This window comes from Salvelinus alpinus, chromosome 9, assembly GCF_045679555.1.
Source record: "Salvelinus alpinus chromosome 9, SLU_Salpinus.1, whole genome shotgun sequence".
In the NCBI taxonomy this organism is placed as follows: domain Eukaryota; kingdom Metazoa; phylum Chordata; class Actinopteri; order Salmoniformes; family Salmonidae; genus Salvelinus; species Salvelinus alpinus.
Window position 1 is genome coordinate 63644516 of NC_092094.1, and position 22369 is coordinate 63666884.

Genomic DNA, 22369 nt, shown 5'->3' on the forward strand with positions numbered 1-22369 from the left:
AATTACAGACCTCTACATGCTTTGTAAGTAGGAAAACCTGCAAAATCGGCAGTGTATCAAATACTTGTTCTCCCCACTGTATATTGGTTCCTGACTTCCCTGAAAAGTTGCATATCGCAGGGACAATTCGATGCTGGTGCAGTACGCCACAGGATGTTTTTGTGCTGGTCAAGGGCAGTCTGGAGTGAACCAAGGGCTATATCTGTTCTTAGTACAATTTTTTTTTGAAAGGGGCATGCTGATTTCAGATGATGAGGAAAGCACTTTTAACTTCTCTAGGGTAGGGGGCAGCATTTTCACATTTGGATGAAAAGCATACCCAAATTCAACTGCCAGCTACTCATCCTCAGAAGATAAGATATGCATATTGTTAGTAGATTTGGATAGAAAACACTCTGAAGTTTCTAAAACTGTTTGAATCATGTCTGTGAGTATAACAGAACTTATTTAGCAGGCGAAACCCTGAGGACAAACCATTCAGATTTCTTTTTTTTTTTTAAATCACTCTGGTTTTCATTGGGAAACCATTTCTAAGCGACCTGCTTGCAGTTCCTACGGCTTCCACTGGATGTCAACAGTCCTGAGAAATTGGTTGAAGTTATTCCTTTGTGTAATGAAGAAGTACGGCCATCTTGAAGTCGAGTCACTCGACGTGTCCTGTTTGTTAGAGGCGGGAGACCAGAAAGCATGCTACACATTGTTTTCCTCCGGTATTGAACACAGATCATCCCGTCTTCAATTTTATCGATTATTAACGTTAAAAAATACCTAAAGTTGTATTACAAAAGTAGTTTGAAATTTTTTGCCAAAGTTTACAGGTAACCTTTGAGATAATCTAGAAAAACACAGCTTCCAACTTTCGCAACGTCACTACAAAATATATCAAAAGTTACATGTAAACTTTACCAAAATATTTCAAACTACTTTTGTAATACAACGTTAGGTATTTTTAAACGTTAATAATCGATCAATTTGAAGACGGGATGATCTGTGTTCAATACAAAAAGAAAATAAACTGACGCAACTTTTTTCGTACCGTGCCTCTCTCAAACAATTTACTTCATGTGACCCTCATTTACGATAGCCCTACTTCTTCATTACACAAAGGAATAACCTCAACCGATTTCCAAGGACTGGGGACATCCAGTGGAAGCGGTAGGAACTGCAAGCAAGTCCCTTAGAAATCTGGTGTCTCTAAGAAAATTGTCTCATTGAAAAGACAGTGACATCAAAAAAATAAAGATTCTGAATGGTTTGTCCTCTGGGTTTTGCCTGCAACAAAGTTTTAGAAACTTCAGAGTGATTTCTATCCAAATCTACTAATAATATGCATATCTTATATTCTGGGGATGAGTAGCAGGCAGTTGAATTTTGGCATGCTATTTATCCAAAAGTGAAAATGCTGCCCCCTGCCCCGAAGAAGTTAATGAAAGTTTGATTTTATAGTAATTTTCATAGTAATTAATTTTAATTTGGCGCTCTGCATTTTCTCAGGCTTTTTGCCAGGTGAGACTGTAGCGTCCCGCCTAAACTCAGATTTTTTTTATATAAATATGAACTTTACCGAACAAAACATACATGTATTGTGTAACATGAAGTCCTATGAGTGTCATCTGATGAAGATCATCAAAGGTTAGTGATACATTTTATCTCGATTTTTGCTTTTTGTTACTGCTCTCTTTGGCTGTAAAAATGGCTGTCTTTTTCAGTGACTTGGCTCATACCTAACATAATCGTTTGGTGTGCTTTCGTCGTAAAACCTTTTTGAAATCGGACACTTTGGCTGGATTTACAACAAGTGTATCTTTAAAATGGTGTAAAATACTTGTATGTTTGAGGAATTTAAATTATGGGATTTCTGTTGTTTTGAATTTGGCGCCCTGCAGTTTCACTGGCTGTTGACGAGGTGGGACGCTACCGTCCCACATACCCTAGAGAAGTTAAGGAACAACCAAGCATCCTCTACTGACGGGATGAGGTCAATATCCTTCCAGGATACCCGAGCCAGGTCGATTAGGATGGCCTGCTCGTAGAAGTGTTTTAGGGAGCGTTTGACAGTGATGAGGGGTGGACGTTTGACCGCGGACTCATAAACAGACGCAGGCAATGAGGCAGTGATCGCTGAGATCCTGGTTGAAAACAGCAGAGGTTGGTCAGGATAATATCTATGAGGGATCCCATTTTTACGGATTTGGGGTTGTACCTGGTAGGTTACTTGATCATTTGTCTGAGATTGAGGGCATCTAACTTAGATTGTAGTACGGCCGGGGTGTTAAGCATATCCCAGCTTAGGTCACCTAACAGTACGAACTCTGAAGATAGATGGGGGTCAATCAATTCACATATGGTGTCCAGGGCACAGCTGGGACCTGAGGGGGGTCTATAACAAGCGGCAACAGTGAAGGACTTATTTCTGGCGAGATGGATTTTAAAAGTAGAAGCTCGATCAATTTGATGTTATTTTAAAATGGACAAAAAAAATTACTAAAAAAATTAGCCCTAGTTTCACTTTGATCAGGCGGTGGTGGCTTTGGGTCCATAACCACTACATTGTAGTTTGCCTAAATCAAGTAATTTTCATTCAGTCAGACCCTAAATAGGTTATTTAGAGTCCTCTTGTGGTCAATAATGCTACCTACAATGAATTGTCACAACTTGATTTCAGTAGTATGCTCAGCTCAACAGTAAGACAAAAAAAGGATCATTACATTTTACAACATTTCACTCTCTATTGGACAGTCTATTAAGAATATTAGAATGTATTCTAGATTGATTTGAGATAGACATTTTATCATGGTTAGTTCTATAAAAGCAGTGACAGAAGTGCTGTCTGCACACTGAAAAAAAGTTTAGATCAACTTACAGTATACTACTATATTATGTCGGAAAGATATCAGTTTGTCTCTGTGAATGGTTTGTCCTCTGACAAATCAACTGTACATTTCGGTGTTCCTCAAGGTTCCGTTTTAGGACCACTATTGATTTCACTATATATTTTACCTCTTGGGGATGTCATTCGAAAACATAATGTTCACTTTCACTGCTATGCGGATGACACACAGCTGTACATTTCAATGAAACATGGTGAAGCCCCAAAATTGCCCTTGCTAGAAGCCTGTGTTTCAGACATAAGGAAGTGGATGGCTACCCGGATAAAGCACTAAATACATTTCAGTTAGTGCTAAATACGGCTGCTAGAATCCAGACTAGAACCAAAAAATTTCATAATTTTACTCCAGTGCTAGCCTTGCAACACTGGCTTCCTGTTAAGGCAAGGGCTGATTAAGGTTTTACTGCTAACCTACAAAGGATTACATGGGCTTGCTCCTACCTATCTTTCCGATTTGGTCCTGCCGTACATACCTAAAGGTACGCTACGGTCACAAGACGCAGGCCTCCTAATTGTCCCTAGAATTTCTAAGCAAACAGCTGGAGGCAGGGCTTTCTCCTATAGATCTCCATTTTTATGGAATGGTCTGCCTACCCATGTGAGAGACGCAGACTCGGTCTCAACCTTTAAGTCTTTACTGATGATTGAGTGTAGTCTGGCCCAGGAGTGTGAAGGTGAACGTAAAGGCTCTGGAGCAACGAACCGCCCTTGCTGTCTCTGCCTGGCCGGTTCCCCTCCACTGGGATTCTCTGCCTCAAACCCTATTACAGGGGCTGAGTTACTGGCTTACTGGTGCTCTTCCATGCCGTCCCTAGGAGGGGTGCGTCACTTGAGTGGGTTGAGTCACTGACGTGATCTTCCTGTCTGGGTTGGCGCCCCCCCTTGGGTTGTGCCGTGGCGGAGATCTTTGTGGGCTATACTCTGCCTTGTCTCAGGATGGTTGGTGGTTGAAGATATCCCCCCCCCCCCGTTGAGACTTCCCGTTCAGTAATATGACTCCAGAATTGATGTATGGTTGAAAATATAAATTCAAATATTCTCTTTATTCATTCAATATAGATGTACACCACTTGAAACCTTGAGAAAAGCATACAAAGGCTATGGACTGAAATCTGGTCAAAGACATTTTGAATAGGGAACAAACCTTGAAGAGTTAAAACAGATGAAAATATGACTTGTTATTTCTAATAATACAAAGTTACAAGTGAAAGAGGAAAAGAATGTATGTGCCACATTGACTTCTTGTCATTGCTATTGATGTTTTATTCTGTACAGAGGACCATTTTGTACAAAATCTAGATCTATAATATTACATAAAACAAAGTAAATCATATGTACACAATATTAAATGAAGCCATATAGTACAGGTCACATAGAAGGACACTTGTCAAGTTATTATATTTTGTAAAGTACATGTTCAACTAAAATCCTGCAAAGATGCTGCGGTCAAGCAAAGAATTTAGACAAGCAGTCACCAACATTTTTTCTCCCGTCTAACTTGTTTTACGAGTCATTTATCTATGGGTCTACACGAAAACAGTTCGAACACAAATAAAATGCAAACTGATAAAATATCTTAACAAACCAATACCGTTAAATAAAAAGCAAATATATTCTTTTAGGATAGAAATTGTTTTGGTGAGTGCCATTCTTCCAGGGGAAAAAATACATGTTTAACATTTGTTGTATAAATGTACACCTTTTCCATTCAAGAAAATATGAATACTACAGTTGCCAAGCCTCGATCTGTCTGTTTTAGCATCGGCCATTTCCATTGGCAGCTACAATGCTAAAACTAGCATCCAGGCTATAAGTTACCAGGGACAACACAAAACACATTACAGATTGTATACCCATGCTAGATTTGGAAGTTCAAACAATGGTACAAGAGCCACTTGTAAATGTTAGTGTCCAAAACAATCCTGGATTTGACAGCTTCCTGACTTGAGAAAGCAGAATAGACTGTACATATATACTCAATGGGATACAGAGCTTCATTGAAGATACACAAACATGTCACATCTTTCAAGTTTTCAGGAAGTGCTTTTTAGGTAGTTCAATATACTTTTTCTTAACAATTACACGATTCATCTACTTCCAAGAGGTATTCAGGTTTGGAATCATCGCTCGGTCTCTACGTTCTCTGTGAATGTGCCTGTGAATCAGTATATATTATTGGCAATGGACACATATGCTCATTTAACCGTCACATTAAATGGTTTTCCCATCCAAACAGTGTTGCTATTCTCCTCATTGGGGCCAAAAATAATTTCATATTCCTCCTCATGATAAAAGGCACTCCGATGTCTTCGAAAAGGATGTTTTATGGAAGTGAATAATTTGTTTTGTTCTTTGCTTAGTAACAGTCCATTCAGCTCCACAGAGAAGCAAATCTGGATAAGAGGGTGGTGGTAAAAAAGAAAATCAACAGGGGGAATAGTGAGCACGCTGGGGGGGTACGAGATGGACACGACATGTGATATCATGGGTACCTCTGAAACTAATGGAGGTCAATGCTTGACTAGCAAGTGGCTCTGGGACTGCTGAAGCCTGGATCATCAACTCAACGTCTATTCCACATGGGTTCAACCTAATTTCATTGAAATTACATGGAAACATTGATTCAACCAGTGTGCCCTGTGGGTTGTGCATTTAAGATGGACTACATTGCAGTCAGGCTGTGCAGAATCACTGATATACAAATAATCTTGCATCCCAAATAACTACTCATTATGTGATACCCCCAGGTAAGGTGTCATAATGTGATTCCAGTAAAAAACTGTCTACAGATGTTGAAATGTCTAAGAGGGGCTTTTGAGTATGACAAACAGGGTGGAAACTAACAACCACCCAATGTGTTTCTCTATATGAAATAAGAAGTACCATTGTTTGAACTATCAATATTTCACTGTGAAATTTCCAGCTCACATATTGCAGATGGAATTCAACAGATGGGTATGAGAAAGGAAATAAGACTAAATAAAACATTTATATGACACAAACTGTAGAGTGTAAAGAGTCCAGTGTCCACAGAGAACCTCCCTTCCTCCCTCTCTCAATCCCTGTCACAATGTGATTTCATCAGAACAGATGGATCAGTCCCTTTAGACAGCCCTGTTGCTCTTCAGCTTATTAAAAACAAGAAACGCAGACGCAGAAACAAAAAAAGTACACAAATGGTCTTGGCACTGGCAGATGTCCCTGGGATAAAAATAAAGTCCGGAAAGTCGATCCAACTGTCCTACCCCTCCATCCAACCATCTGTTTTTGGTTGTTTCCCCTTGACAGAAAACAGAAGAAGAAAAGAAGTCTCCCTCATTCAGTTTCTGCTCTCTACGTTTGTTGTGCATTTCACATGAGCTTGTCATGTCGCAGGTGGAACGAAACGTCCCCATTTTCATTAGTACAATAAGAGCAGGGAGGGATGAGCCGATATACTGTTTTATGCACAATTCAGCAGAAACAATAAGGAAAACAATGACTCTGCAGGACCGACAGCTAAAAGAGTTGCGGGCCCACCCCTCCCCCCAAAATAAACACCTGAGAAAGCAGAAATCTGAGGGAGGTGGGGCAGTGTACTGGCAAGATAGGGAAACCGGGCCAGTATTCTGAATGTGCTGTGTGGGTGGGTAGGTGGGGTGTGGAGGGGCGAGGGTACTCCTTTAGGGGACTGGACAGAAGAGAAGAGAGAGGGGCAGACCTAGAGCCCATTGTGGGTGGTGATCATGTCATCGGCGCGGCGATGGGTCTCCAAGGCTTTTGCGGTGTAGATGTCCTGAGGGAGATCCGACTCGAGCCGCACCAGAGGACGGTCTTTTCTCTGGTCTCTCTGTTGTAACTGCAACAAGGGAAGGGTGGGGAGTGTTAGAGGTGACAGTTGGCTCCAAAGGAATAAAATAGTTAGCTTGTGTAACTACAGTATTTCCCTTGGGTTAGGCACTACCAAGTTTGCCACAAGTACCACTCCTTTTTCACATTAAATTCATGCTAAACTTTCTCACCAATTGACAAAAAATGCTAACCATGCATCATCTTAATGAACTAATCCAAGTTTCAAGAAGAAACACCAAACAGGAAGGTGAGAAAAGAGTTGATGAAATGTTAGTGATAAGCTACCAGGACTACCCCCATGCCATTTAAAACACATGCAAGGGAGATTCAGTAGATACTTGATTCCAGTGTTCAGTCCATAGTTTGACTTGTCATTCCTTCTCTATAGGAGCTAATCCCATTTTGAAGAGAGAGGTCAGGGCGAATATTCATAAAATGTCTCAGAGTAGGAGAGGATCTAGAATCCATTTAGATCATAATGAATAAGACTACAGGTACGGAGGGAACCTGATCCTGGACCAGCATTGAAAGATAAAGTAGTCAACATTTACCTGAGTGGCTTCTTCCGTTACTGTCTTTTTTAACCTGTGAACTTCTTCAAAGGTTAATGGACCATCAGACTCCATTGCTACTGGTCCATTGAGGCCAGTGGAATCAACACACATAAGACACTAATATAACACAAAGTAAAGACAAAAACAATGGGAACTTGTTGCATGCAAAGAAAGATTAAATCAGAGGTTAGCCGAATGGTTGAAACTCTGATGCTGGAGTCATTGCTTCTATTAGTGATTTGGTTTTAATTGAAATGGACGACGTACAGACATTGATCATTCAGTTGAAGCCTCTAAATCTAAAAGATGTACGTTAGTACCGTGATTAAGTAGATATCATAAAATAATCATTTTACCTTTCACTAGGACTCTGTTACAATATCCACATTAGCACACTACCTAGAATAAAACAATATATTGGGAATGCAATTCACTAAATAGGTTGAACTCATTGGCTGTGGCACCCAACCAATCACTTGCAGTGCATGAGGATAAAAACTGGTCATGCTCTGCACAGCATACCAAAACAGTCCTCAGGTGGTACAGAAAGAAAATAAAACAACTTCAGCTCTTTAGATGGCACACACAAACAATGCTCTGAAGTGAGTCTTAGTGCAGATGTGACCCTCACTCACATGTGGATTGGATTTGGCAAGGTTCTCAATCTTGAGCCAGGCCTCTTCCCTCTCTTTTGACTTGGCCTTTTCTCTATAGGGCAAAAACAGACAAAATGTCAACATCATCATCATCATCATCTAGTGTTATGTCTTGCAAACTCCCAAGAGTAAACAGTACTGCGAGGAGCACGTTTTTCTATGCAGGCATTCGTCTATGGAATAGCCTACCCCTAGAGATCAAGCAAAGAAAAAGTACAAATGGCTTTAAAAGGTTTTACATTTGGAAAAGGTTGTCTAAGTAAGAGAAACCACTCCACTGCCCCTTGTGCCCCCCACTGCTGGTCAGATGTATTTATTTGAAGGATCGGTATCATGTGCAATTAATATGGTTGATTTTTAAGGTTAGGGAAAAGTGCCACTTTTTAGGATGTCAATATATATGAATGTATTTATGGTTTTTAGTAATTTTGTCTTACCTTTTAATCATTGTGTTGTTTTTACCGTCGAGGACCACTTTGGAAAGAAGCATTTTAATTAATACTTTCAAGTGATATCCTCTGGGTCCACATTGTACATGTCTGTTACCCAAAATATATATAAAAAAATATATATATATATATATAGTCATCAACATGAGGCTCCCGAGTGGCCCAGCGTTCTAAGGCAAGAGGCATCACTACTGTCCCTGGTTCGAATCCAGGCTGTATCACATCCGGCTGTGATTGGGAGTCCCATAGGGCGGCGCACAATTGGCCCAGCATCGTCCGGGTTTGCCCAGGGTAGGCCGTCATTGGAATAAGATTTTTTTCTTAACTTGCCTAGTTAAATAAAGGTTAAATAAAATGTGTCATTACAATCTACAAGTAACTGACAAAATAAAGGAAATGCCAACATAAAAGTGTCTTAATAGGGCATTGGGCCAGGCGAGCCAGAACAGCTTCAATGCACCTTGGCATAGATTCTACAAGCGTCTGGAACTCTATTGGAGGGATGCGACACCATTCTTCCATGAGAAATTCCATAATTTGTTGTTTTGTTCAATTAGGTTGAGATCTGGTGACTGGCACGGCCATGGCAAATGGCTTACATCGTTTTTATGCTCATCAAACAATTCAGTGACCACTCGTGCCCTGTGGATGGGGTTATTATCATCCTATAGCAATGTCTGTAAAAAGAATGGACAAATCCATCAATCATGTGACACCATTCATTTTTAAGACTCAATATCGCATTGAAGCCAGTTAAGATGGCGTCTCATGAAAACATAACATGCGCAGTTTGAGCTACTCGAGGAAGTTATGTTGCATGCTAGCTCAGTGCCGCCGCTTCTCATTGATTAACTCAAGTTGAAGGCTGACCGGGGTACTGCAGGCTGCCATTAGGAACAAAATGAATGTGTGACTTTCAAAAAAATTTGGTTCAAGGACATATATCTGGTCTATTAGAAGCAATTATTGGTACCATGACTGTATTTCAATATTGTTTTTTAATTAAACAAAAATGGACATTTATAATAATTATAATGGGGATCCTGTTTTCTGCTAACAGTACCTTGAACTGCCGTGGCTTCAATGAGAGGGGGCAGTCTTCTCCCCTGGGGCATAGCCATGGTAGTCAATATATTGGATTGCCCAGCATTTTTATACAAGACCCTAAGCATGATTGATGCTAATTTCTTAATTAACTCAGGAACCAGAACTGTGTGGAAGCACCTGCTTTCAATATACTTTGTATCCCTCATTTACTCAAGTGTTTCCATTATTTTGGCAGTTACCTATAAATCCCTTAGGATATGCAAATCTGAATGAGAATATTGAATCATAATCTATAGTTATCATTACAATAGTCTAAACATTGAATCAATCTGTAGTTGTGTTGCACGGTATACCGAAACTTCAAGAAATATCAATCTCAGCGAGCAGTACTTTCAAGTTTCTTAATACTATATCTCTTGACACATTGATGAAAATAATCATGGCCTCTAAACCTTCAAGCTGTGTACTGGACCCTATTCCAACTAAACTACTGAAAGAGATGCTACCTGTGCTTGGCCATCCTATGTTGAACATAATAAACGTCTCTCTATCCACCGGATGTGTACCAAACTCATTAAAAGTGGCAGTAAAAATAAAAGTGGCAGCCTCTCTTGAAAAAGCCAAATCTTGACCCAGATTATTATTTTTTTTTTTCTTTAAAAAAAGCCGGCCAATATCCAATCTCCCATTCCTCTCAAATTTTAGAAAAAGCTGTTACACAGCAACTCACTGCCTTCCTGAAGACAATGTATACGAAACGCTTCAGCCTGGTTTTAGACCCCATCATAGCACTGCGACTGCACTTGTGAAGGTGGTAAATGACATTTTAATGGCATCAGACCGAGGCTCTGCATCTGTCCTCGTGCTCCTAGACCTTAGTGCTGCTTTTGATACCATCGATCACCACATTCTTTTGGAGAGATTGGAAACCCAAATTGGTCTACACGGACAAGTTCTGGCCTGGTTTAGATCTTATCTGTCGGAAAGATATCAGTCTGAGTCTGGTTTGTCCTCTGACAAATCAACTATAAATTTTGGTGTTCCTCAAGGCTCCATTTTAGGACCACTATTGTTTTCACTATATACACTGCTCAAAAAAATAAAGGGAACACTTAAACAACACAATGTAACTCCAAGTCAATCACACTTCTGTGAAATCAAACTGTCCACTTAGGAAGCAACACTAATTGACAATACATTTGGAATAGACAAAAGGTGGAAATTATAGGCAATTAGCAAGACACCCCCAATAAAGGAGTGATTCTGCAGGTGGTGACCACAGACCACTTCTCAGTTCCTATGCTTCCTGGCTGATGTTTTGGTCACTTTTGAATACTGGCGGTGCTTTCACTCTAGTGGTAGCATGAGACGGAGTCTACAACCCACACAAGTGGCTCAGGTAGTGCAGCTCATCCAGGATGGCACATCAATGCGAGCTGTGGCAAGAAGGTTTGCTGTGTCTGTCAGCGTAGTGTCCAGAGCATGGAGGCGCTACAAGGAGATAGTAGCAGGCCACAAATGTGCATGTGTCTGCTCAAATGCACATTTGTGGCCTGCTGGAGGTCATTTTGCAGGGCTCTGGCAGTGCTCCTCCTTGCACAAAGGCGGAGGTAGCGGTCCTGCTGCTGGGTTGTTGCCCTCCTACGACCTTCTCCACGTCTCCTGATGTACTGGCCTGTCTCCTGGTAGCGCCTCCATGCTCTGGACACTACGCTGACAGACACAGCAAACCTTCTTGCCACAGCTCGCATTGATGTGCCATCCTGGATGAGCTGCACTACCTGAGCCACTTGTGTGGGTTGTAGACTCCGTCTCATGCTACAACTAGAGTGAAAGCACCGCCAGCATTCAAAAGTGACCAAAACATCAGCCAGGAAGCATAGGAACTGAGAAGTGGTCTGTAGTCACCACCTGCAGAACCACTCCTTTATTGGGGGTGTCTTGCTAATTGCCTATAATTTCCACCTGTTGTCTATTCCATTTGCACAACAGCATGTGAAATTTATTGTCAATCAGTGTTGCTTCCTAAGTGGACAGTTTGATTTCACAGAAGTGTGATTGACTTGGAGTTACATTGTGTTGTTTAAGTGTTCCCTTAATTTTTTTGAGCAGTGTATTTTACCTCTTGGTGATGTCATTCGGAAACATAATGTTAACATTCACTGCTATGCGGATGACACACAGCTGTACATTTCGATGAAACATGGTGAAGCCCCAAATTGCCCTCCCTGGAAACCTGTGTTTCAGACAAAAGGAAGTGGATGGCGGCAAATTTTCTATTTTTAAACTCGGACAAAACAGAGGCTAGTTCTAGGTCCCAAGAAACAAAAAGATCTTCTGTTGAATCTGACAATTAATCTTGATGGTTGTGCAGTCGTCTCAAATAAAACTGAAGGACCTCGGCGTTACTCTGGACCCTGATCTCTCTTTTGACAAACATATCAAGACTGTTTCAAGGACAGCTTTTTTCCATCTACGTAACATTGCAAAAATCAGAAATTTTCTGTCCAAAAATGATGCAGAAAAATGTATACATGCTTTTGTCACTTCTAGGTTAGACTACTGCAATGCTCTACTTTCCGGCTACCCGGATAAAGCACTAAATAAGCTTCAGTTAGTGCTAAACACGACTGCTAGAATCTTGACTAGAACCAAAAAAAGTGTATCATATTACTCTAGTGCTAGCCTCGCTACACTTGTTTCCTGTTAAGGCAAGGTCTGATTTAAAGGTTTTTACTGCTAACCTACAAAGCATTACATGGGCTTGCTCCTACCTTTCCGATTTGGTCCTGCTGTACATACCTACATGTATGCTACGGTCACAAGACGGAGGCCACCTTACTGTCCCTAGAATTTCTAAGCAAACAGCTGGAGGCAGGGCTTTCTCCTATAGAGCTCCATTTTTATGGAATGGTCTGCCTATCCATGTGAGAGACGCACTCGGTCTCAACCTTTAAGTCCTTATTGAAGACACATCTCTTCAGTAGGTCCTATGATTGAGTGTAGTCTGGCCCAGGAGTGTGAAGGTGAACGTAAAGGCACTGGAACAATGAGCCGCCTGGCCGGTTCCCCTCTCTCTACTGGGATTCTCTGCCTCAAACCCTATTACAGGGGCTGAGTCACTGGCCATGGCATCCCTAGGAGGGGTGCGTAACTTGAGTGGGTGGAGTCACTGACGTGGTCTTCCTGTCCATGTTGTGCCGTGGGGTAGATCTTTGTGGGCTATACTCTGCCTTGTCTCAGGATGGTAAGTCGGTGGTTGAAGATATCCCTCTAGTGGTGTAGTGGTGTGGGGGCTGTGCTTTGGCAAAGTGAGTGGGGTTATATCCTGCCTATTTGGCCCTGTCCGCGGGTATCATCGGACAGGGCCACAGTGTCTCCCGACCCCTCCCGTCTCAGCCTCCAGTATTTATGCTGCAATAGTTTGTGTCAGGGGGCTAGGGTCAGTGTGTTATATCTCGAGTATTTCTCCTGTCTTATCCGGTGTCCTATGTGAATTTAAGTACGCTCTCTCTAATTCGCTCGCTTTTTCTCTTCCCCTCTTTCTTTCTCTCTCTCAGAGGACCTGAGCCCTAGGACCATGCCTTAGGACTACCTGGCCTGATGACTCCTTGTTTTCCCCAGTCCACCTGGTCGTGCTCCTGCTCCAGTTTCAACTGTTCTGCCTGCGGCTATGGAACCACGACCTGTTCACCGGATGTGCTACCTATCCCAGACCTGCTGTTTTCAACTCTCTAGAGACAGCAGGAGCAGTAGAGATACTCTGAATGATCGGCTATGAAAAGCCAACTGACATTTACTCCCGAGGTGCTGACCTGTTGCACCCTCTACAACCACTGTAATTGTTATTATTATTTGAGCCTGCTGGTCATCTATGAACATTTTGGCCATGTTCTGTTATAATCTCCACCCGGCACAGCCAGAAGAGGACTGGCCACCCCTTGTAGCCTGGTTCCTCTCTAGGTTTCTTCCTAGGTCTTGGCCTTTCTAGGGAGTTTTTCCTAGCCACCGTGCTTCTACACCTGCATTGCTTGCTGTTTGGGGTTTTAGGCTGGGTTTCTGTACAGCACTTTGTGACATCAGCTGATGTAAGAAGGGCTTTATAAATACATTTGATGGACTGAGTTCTCTGCTGCCAATGACTGGAACGAATTGCAAAAATCCCTGAAGCTGGAGACTCATATCTCCCTCACTAACTTTAAGCATCAGCTGTCAGAGCAGCTTCCCGATCATTGCACCTGTACACAGCCCATCTGTAAATAGCCCACCCAACTACCTCATCCCCATCTTCTCCTTTGCACCCCAGTATCTCTGCTTGCACATCATCTTACAACACTCCAGTGTTTAATTGCTAAATTGTAGTTATTTCACGACTATAGCCTATTTATTGCCTTACCTCCCTAATCTTACTACATTTGCACACACTGTATATAGATTTCTCTATTGTGTTACTGACTGTAACGCTCGTCTTCCTCCTCGTCTGAAGAGGAGCAAGGATCGGACCAAAACGCAGCGTGGGTTGAATACATCATTTTAATAATAATAACGAAGACGAAAATACACTTGAACAAACTGCAAAATAATAAACGACGTAAAACGGACCTGAACTTGAGAACACATAAAACAATGAACGCACGAACAGGAACAAACGAACGAACGAAACGAAACAGTACCGTGTGGTGAACAAACACAGACACAGCAACAATCACCCACAAACAAACAGTGAGAACAGCCTACCTTAATATGGTTCTCAATCAGAGGAAACGTAAAACACCTGCCCCTGATTGAGAACCATATCAGGCTAGTTGACAACCCAACATAGAAACACATAACATAGAATGCCCACCCAGCTCACGTCCTGACCAACTAAACAAGGCTAAACAAAGGAAATAAGGTCAGGAACGTCACAGTACCCCCCCCTCCCCAAGGTGCGGACTCCGGCCGCAAAACCTGAACCTATAGGGGAGGGTCTGGGTGGGCATCTGTCCACGGTGGCGGCTCTGGACGTGGCCCCCACCCCACCATAGTTAATCCCCGCTTCCGTGGCCTCCTCCTAATGGCTACCCTCCATATTAACCCCACCGGACTAAGGGGCAGCACCGGACTAAGGGGCAGCACCGGACAGAGGGGCAGCACCGGACAGAGGGGCAGCACCGGACAGAGGGGCAGCTCCGGACAGAGGGGCAGCTCCGGACTGAGGGGCAGCTCCGGACTGAGGGGCAGCTCCGGACTGAGGGGCAGCTCCGGACTGAGGGGCAGCTCCGGACTGAGTAACGGCTCTGGCAGGTCATGGCTGGCGGGCGGCTCCGGCGGCTCCTGGCCGGCGGGCGGCTCCGGCGGCTCCTGGCCGGCGGGCGGCTCCGGCGGCTCCTGGCCGGCGGGCGGGCGTCTCCTGGCGGCTCCTGGCTGGCGGGCGGCTCCTGGCGGCTCCTGGCTGGCGGGCGGCTCCTGGCGGCACCTGGCTGGCGGGCGGCTCCTGGCGGCACCTGGCTGGCGGGCGGCTTTGGCGGCTCCTGGCTGGCGGGCGGCTCTGGCGGCTCCTGGCTGGCGGGCGGCTCTGGCGGCTCCTGGCTGGCGGGCGGCTCTGGCGGCTCCTGGCTGGCGGGCGGCTCTGGCCGCTCCTATCTGGCGGGCGCACAGGGCTCTGGAGACGCACAGGAAGCCTGGTGCGTGGTGTAGGCACTGGTGGTAATGGGCTGGAGACACGCACCACAGGGCGAGTGCGTGGAGGAGGAACAGGGCTCTGGAGACACACTGGAAGCCTGGTGCGTGGTGTTGGCACTGGTGGTACTGGGCTGGGGCAGGGAGGTGGCGCCGGATATACCGGACCGTGCAGGCGTACTGGCTCCCTTGAGCACCGAGCCTGCCCAACCTTACCTGGTTGAATGCTCCCCGTAGCCCGACCAGTGCGGGGAGGTGGAATAACCCGCACTGGGCTGTGTTGGCGAACCGGGGACACCATGCGTAAGGCTGGTGCCATGTATGCCGGCCCGAGGAGACGCACTGGAGACCAGACGCGTTGAGCCAGCTTCATGGCACCTGGCTCAATGCTCAATCTAGCCCGGCCGATATGTGGAGCTGGTATGTACCGCACCGGGCTATGCACACGTACAGGAGACACCGTGTGCTTTACCGCATAACACGGTGTCTGCCCGTACTTTCGCTCTCCACGGTAAGCTCGGGGAGTTGGCGCAGGTCTCCTACCTGACTTCGCCACACTCCCTTGTAGCCCCCCCCCAAGAAATTTTTGGACTTGACTCTCAGGCTTCCGTGCTAGCCGCGTACCTTCATAACCACTGGTTCCTCTCTCCAGTTGCCTCTGCTCTCCTAGCTGCTTCCACCTGTTCCCATGGGAGGCGATCCTTTCCAGCCAGGATCTCCTCCCATGTGTAGCAACCCTTGCCGTCCAAAACGTCTTCCCATGTCCATTCCTCCTTCTTGCGCTGCTTCTGCTGCCGCTGCCTGTTACCACGCTGCTTGGTCCTTGGTTGGTGGGTGATTCTGTAACGCTCGTCTTCCTCCTCGTCTGAAGAGGAGCAAGGATCGGACCAAAACGCAGCGTGGGTTGAATACATAATAATTTTAATAATAATAACGAAGACGAAAATACACTTGAACAAACTGCAAAATAATAAACGATGTAAAACAGACCTGAACTTGAGAACACATAAAACGATGAACGCACGAACAGGAACAAACGAACGAACGAAACGAAACAGTACCGTGTGGTGAACAAACACAGACACAGCAACAATCACCCACAAACAAACAGTGAGAACAGCCTACCTTAATATGGTTCTCAATCAGAGGAAACGTAAAACACCTGCCCCTGATTGAGAACCATATCAGGCTAGTTGACAACCCAACATAGAAACACATAACATAGAATGCCCACCCAGCTCACGTCCTGACCAACTAAACAAGGCTAAACAAAGGAAATAAGATCAGGAACAGGACTGTATGTTTGTTTATCCCATGTTTAACTCTGTGTTGTTGTTTGTGTCGCACTGCTTTGCTTGAACCTTGGCCAGGTCGCAGTTATAAATGAGAACTTGTTCTCAACTGGCCTACCTGGTTAAATAAAAGGTGAAATATAAAAAAATAAAAAATCTGTACTTTTTGGATACTAAAACATGAAACCAGCTCAGTACTAGAATTTGTGTTATTTTCTGTGTCAAATGTGTCTCACGTCATATACGGATTGAGGGGATCGAGTCTGTCTAGTAATTTGTCTGAATCTTCTCAGAGGCAGTAGCTAGCCAGGCAAGCTAGTTTTGAGAAGTAAGAGAACAGATAGAAAATGCTGACAGCGTGGCTTTCAGTTGAAAGTACAACTGACTAGGTATCTCCTTTCCCTTTCTTAAAAAAAAAATCCACATCCCCGCCCGCAACTTGTTGACAAAACTGGCTCCAGAAACGAACTATGGGAAAACTTTGCTTACAGAGAAGATGAGCCAGCCCACCGAAACTAGGCAGAAGGTGTTACAAAGTAGTGCAGTGCAAGGGAGGCTAAGTTCCAAAATGATATAATTGATCTTGATGCTCCTTTCCAATAAAAATTGAGGGTATAATTCTGGTGACATCATAATCGATGCTTGGCTGCCGTTTGATAAATAAAAATAATCTTGCTCTTTTGTCCATACTAATAATAATAATCTCATCATGTAGGCTATATGTGCGCTCTAGCCAACAGCACGCAGATACAGTTGAAGTCGGAAGTTTACATACACCTTTGCCAAATACATTTACACTCAGTTTTTCAGTTTCAGTTAGGATCACCACTTTATTTTAAGAATATAAAATGTCAGATAAACAGTTTTGTGAAGTGCACCGGTCCCTCCTGCAGGAAAGCACCCCCACAACATGTTCTTTGGCTTGCAAGCCTCCCCATTTTTCCTCCAAACATAACAATGATCACTATGGCCAAACAGTTCTATTTTTGTTTCATCAGACCAGAGGACATTTCTCCAAAAAGTACGATCTTAGTCCCCATGTGCAGTTGCAAACCGTAGTCTGGCTTTTTTATGGCAGTTTTGGAGCAGTAGCTTCTTCCTTGCTGAGCGGCCTTTCAGGTTATGTCGATATAGGACTCATTTTACTGTGGATATAGATACTTTTGTACTTGTTTCCTCCAGCATCTTCACAAGGTCCTTTGCTGTTGTTCTGAGATTGATTTGCACTTTTCACACCAAAGTACGTTCTCTAGGAGACAGAACGTGTCTCCTTCCTGAGCGGTATGACGGCTGTGTGGTCCCATGGTGTTTATACTTGCGTACTATTGTTTGTACAGATGAACATGGTACCTTCAGGCATTTGGAAATTGCTCCCAAGGATGAACCAGACTTGTGGAGGTCTATAATTTCTGATATCTTCGCTGATTTCTTTTGATTTTTCCATGATGTCAAGCAAAGAGGCATTGAGTTGGAAGATAGGCCTTGAAATACATCCACAGGTACACCTTCAATTGACTCAAATGATGTCAATTAGCCTATCAGAAGCTTCTAAAGCCATGACACTATTTTCTGGAATTTTCCAAGCAGTTTAAAGGCACAGTCAACTTGTGTTTGTAAACTTCTGACCACCTGGAATTGTGATACAGTGAATTATAAGTGAAATAATCTGTCTGTAAACAATTGTTGGAAAAATTACTTGTGTCATGCACAAAGTAGATGTACTAACCGATTTGCCAAAACTATAGTTTGTTATCAAGAAATGTGTGGAGTGGTTGAAAAGCTAGTTTTAATGACTCCACCCTAAGTGTATGTAAACCTCCGACTTCAACTGTATCGCTGTTGGCTAGAGCATACGTTCCAATACCTCGCTATATAACGCAACATTTTACGGGAGAAAATCATTTGTAGAGGTGAAAATGTGATGGAAACCCATTTAACTTGAATGTTTTATTCGGTTAATGGGAATTTAACCGCAAAAAGGTATTTTATGTGCACTACATTATCACACACAGCCTTTTATCTGCAACAAGTCAATTTGACGGAAACATCTCTGGAGGGAAAATGCGCATGTTGTTTTAATGTGGATTTTGGAATATTCACATGAAAATATGTCGCAAATTGAATGAAAACCTAGCTACTGAAGTGAACATATATTAAGCATGGCATTCATGTGAGCATTATAGTATGATTACAACCCAAAAGTAATGTGAAATGCACCCATAACTTGACAGCAGTATATTTAAACTACTTAGTTTGGGCTTGCTAGCGGTAGCCAGCCAGTAGCCCTGGGCGGAGCATTGCACCCTGGGAATTGTAGTATGCCGTGTAAAATCCATTCTATTTCTTTGGTGTATAGACTAGTGTTGTCACGACACCAGATTTTTTTTACTTCGATACCAATAGCAGGTTTAGTATCACGATACCAAAATTATACTCCATACCAAAATGATACCACGGCAAAAAAAAAGAAAGAAAGCCAATTAGCTCAAGTCACAGAATAACCACTGGATATTATTGTACTTCAACATTGAACAATGTGTTGATAACTGGTAGTACAACTAAAATAATAAATAAAATATATTCTCAATGCAATTTCTTTCAAAAAATAAAACACCATATTAAATAACAGAATATCAAAAATGTTCCTTATGCAAAACCATATCTGAGACTCAGAGCATACAAAATTATTTTACAATTACATCTAAACTGTTTTAAAAATGTAATTTGATACATATCAGGATTAATTTGCTCATCTGGTAGTATCAGGTCGAATGAGATTCATTAAACCTATGATTCATTATTAATTCAAGCTAAATAATTGAATGTATTAAATTAATAGTTTAGTTCCACGACAATTAAAAACACTGAAGCGCATTTCTGAAGCTTCTAGACTGCAATAGTCTACATTACAATCTATAGTCAGCATTTGCCATATACTAATGTAAATGATAATATTACATCATAATCCATAGTCTTAACTACAATCTACAGTCAAGACTTCAGATAATTATGCTAATCTCAAACGATAATATTGTTTACATACTTATTTTTCTCTGCTCTGAACTGCTGTGTGCAGTCATCAAACAGCTTCTGGTTCATCTCCATGAAGAGCTTGAGAGCATTGTAGATGAGGCCATGGATGGTCCTGCACACACACACACACACACAGAAGTGAGTCAGTCTACCGTCATGTCTTAAAAGGCAGCCCTGTCCTCCAGCCCAAACCAAAATTTGATTCAGGGGAATGAGCAAAGTATGTCTGTACTAATGTTGAGCTCTCCGCATTCAACACTGCACTTTCAGAGCAGCTTAATGTTAAATAACATAAAACTGTTTGGTAAGGTGTTGACATTCAAGGGGCAATGTCTTTCAAATTCAGCTAAATTCAATACATTTGCTGGGGGCCTGGGTTCTAATATGGATTATTGGAAATATTTCAAAACTGAACGTTTGATTGAGCCTGCCTGGAGTGCCAGATGGGTGCGCACTTTTGGGACTATTATATTGGTTCCATTGCACCAGGCAAGCTCAATCAAAATTTTTGAAAGAAAACAAATAACATTTGAACCCAGGTCTGGCTGACACTGCATGTCCTGAGAAATGGAAGTAAGTGACCAATGGGGCATTCCGATCAGGCCACAAAGCAGAAAATGTTTGCAATGAAAAAGTTGCATTTATTAGTCCCTTCCTATTTCAGTTTGTCATCTTCCGTTTGGTGCCTAGTGAATGCGGCCCAAGTGGAGGGGCTACTTACTTGTTCCAGTGGGTCTTGGAGTTACGGTAGAGTGCCGGGAACATGATGGGTAGGATTTTGGCTGCATTGTCGCTGATTAGACTCATGATGTACTCATTGTTCCAGTAGTACAGAGCTCTCTCTGCTACCTGCACAGTGACCACAAGCATACAGCACCATCGGTCAGAACATCTCACTCAATATGACAACGGAAGGGGAAGCCATATACAGTAGGGCATCAGAAGGTTAAAGGAACACCCTCTTCTTATCCATAGACTGCTTTCAGGATAAGGAAATGAATATGTATTTTGAGTGAACTATCACTTTAATTGCAGGAGCATTAGATGGGGCAATAAGAGTACTACTGATGAGTACTCTTAAATTATCAAACAAAAAGGTGACAAAAGTAACGTGTCACATCCTTCCCTCAAGCCTATAATTAAGCCTATAATTATGGTCACCCTTGATAAAGATGAGCGAAAAAGACTGTATAAAATAAATACAACTGCTGATGTATATTGCATTCTCAAAAAACTGGGGAAGTTACATTGTTTAATACCTATGCAATTGCTCAGAGAAAGAGATTTTGTTTAACAAGTAATACAAACAGTCTTTAAAAGACAGGGTTCAAAAGTATTTGCACCCCTGTTTTCAATACTCCAGCAACCTACCCGTGCGAGGATAATGACACAGCCTTTTTCTAAAATGTTTTATGAGAATGGACAACTCATTGGGAGGGATCTTAGCCGCAAGTGGATCTTCCAACAAGACAATAACCCCAAGCACTCATCAAAATCCACAAAGAAATAGTTAATTGACCACTTTGGGTTCAAGTCTCTGGTACTTTATCCCTTGAAAACCTATGGTTTGAATTGAATAGGGCAGTCCATCTAAGCAAACAAAGGATATCAAGGATCTGGAAAGATTCTTTATGGAAGAATGGTCTAAAATCCCTTCTAAATTGTTCTCCAATCACATAAAACATTTTAGAAAAAGGCTCAGTGTCATTATCCTTTCATGGGTAGGGTGATGGAGTATTGAAAACAGGGGTGCAAATAATTTTGACCCTTATCTTTTTGAGATGATTTTTTATTACTTGTTAAACAAAATGTATTTCTCTGGGCAATTGTATTATAAAATAATATCATTTCCCAATTTTTTGGAGCATACAATATACTGTAGCGCAGTATTTCCAATATTTATGCTATACAGTCTTATTTGTTATACAGTCTTATCAAGGGTGCCAATAATTATGGACCTGACTGTATATTATGTCGGTTCTCTACTACAAGTCTGATTCAGGCAGAACCGTTAAATTCCTGGTTCTTGTTTTGTTTCCATTGTAATGGACTGCTTAGTTCTCGGAACCAACTAAAAGCATTTCACTACTGAATTTTACTTTCCCACAAGATTATAATGACTCTAAAGATCAAATGGCACCAATAGCAGGGTTCCCGTGGCATGGGGTCAGAGGGTCAGTCACCTGGAAGTGCGGGCTGGACACACACTTTGCCAGCTGCCTGAAGAGTGGCTCCATGACCTTGACGAACTCAGACGGCTCAATGACGTCCAGAATCTCCTCCAGCTCATTGAGGAACATCACCTCTTTGGGGCTGTGAGTCTTTGGCCAGTATTTGAGAAGTGCCATTACCACCTGGGAAGACAATGATCAGTGAGTGGAGTGGATATTGACCAATATATTAGTTAGTAACACTTTATAATGACTTTCATGAATAAGCATTAACATTTACTTACCTTTTTATAGTGTATATGCTAATAATAAATTAGTTAATTATTTATAAACTTGCAATGAGCATTTATACACTTTTTATCAAAACCGATCAATTTTGATAAATGGGTTGATAACCATTGCAATAGCAATACCTTCTGAGATGATGCAATACAACAACACAGAAGGAACAAACAATACACCTTCAGCCTCAGGTCAAATACTATAAACAACCGATTCACAAGGAAATGTGAGGAGAAATTTCACATGACTTACTGGTTCAGTGAGAGTGCTGTCCTTCTCTAGAAATTGCACAACACAGTATGCCAGCTAGGGGGAAGAAAAACACAATATAGAACACAATTAGTGGTGATTCAATTAGTGACGACACAATCTTATTGTGTTGACATTCACACCAAAAATAGTCCCTAACTAATCATTGTAGTCATGAAGTTGCAGTTAGTGTAGTAACTAATACTTTGGACGCAGTAATACTAGCAGTATAACGGCGATATAACTGCAATGTT

At 42.5% G+C, this 22369-nt stretch overlaps 1 protein-coding gene across 10 annotated transcripts in view; it reads right to left on the reverse strand.

The window, feature by feature from the left end:
* Positions 1–3900: 3900 nt before the first annotated feature.
* Positions 3901–22369, reverse strand: part of LOC139530456 (serine/threonine-protein phosphatase 2A 56 kDa regulatory subunit gamma isoform-like) — a 44289-nt gene continuing 25820 nt past the window's right edge. For 2 of the 10 annotated variants that reach the window (XM_071326900.1, XM_071326898.1), the window contains 7 exons: positions 22119–22172; positions 21597–21767; positions 20135–20262; positions 19424–19525; positions 7911–7983; positions 7273–7392; positions 3901–6728 (listed from right to left, as the gene is read on the reverse strand). In XM_071326900.1, coding sequence (XP_071183001.1) covers positions 6591–6728; positions 7273–7392; positions 7911–7983; positions 19424–19525; positions 20135–20262; positions 21597–21767; positions 22119–22172 — 786 coding nt within the window. In that variant the 3' untranslated portion in view covers positions 3901–6590. Of the gene's footprint in view, positions 6729–7272; positions 7675–7908; positions 8406–19423; positions 19526–20134; positions 20263–21596; positions 21768–22118; positions 22173–22369 lie in introns of those variants that run through there. The other 8 variants (XR_011666038.1, XR_011666037.1, XM_071326901.1 and 5 more) reach the window with 8 other exon arrangements.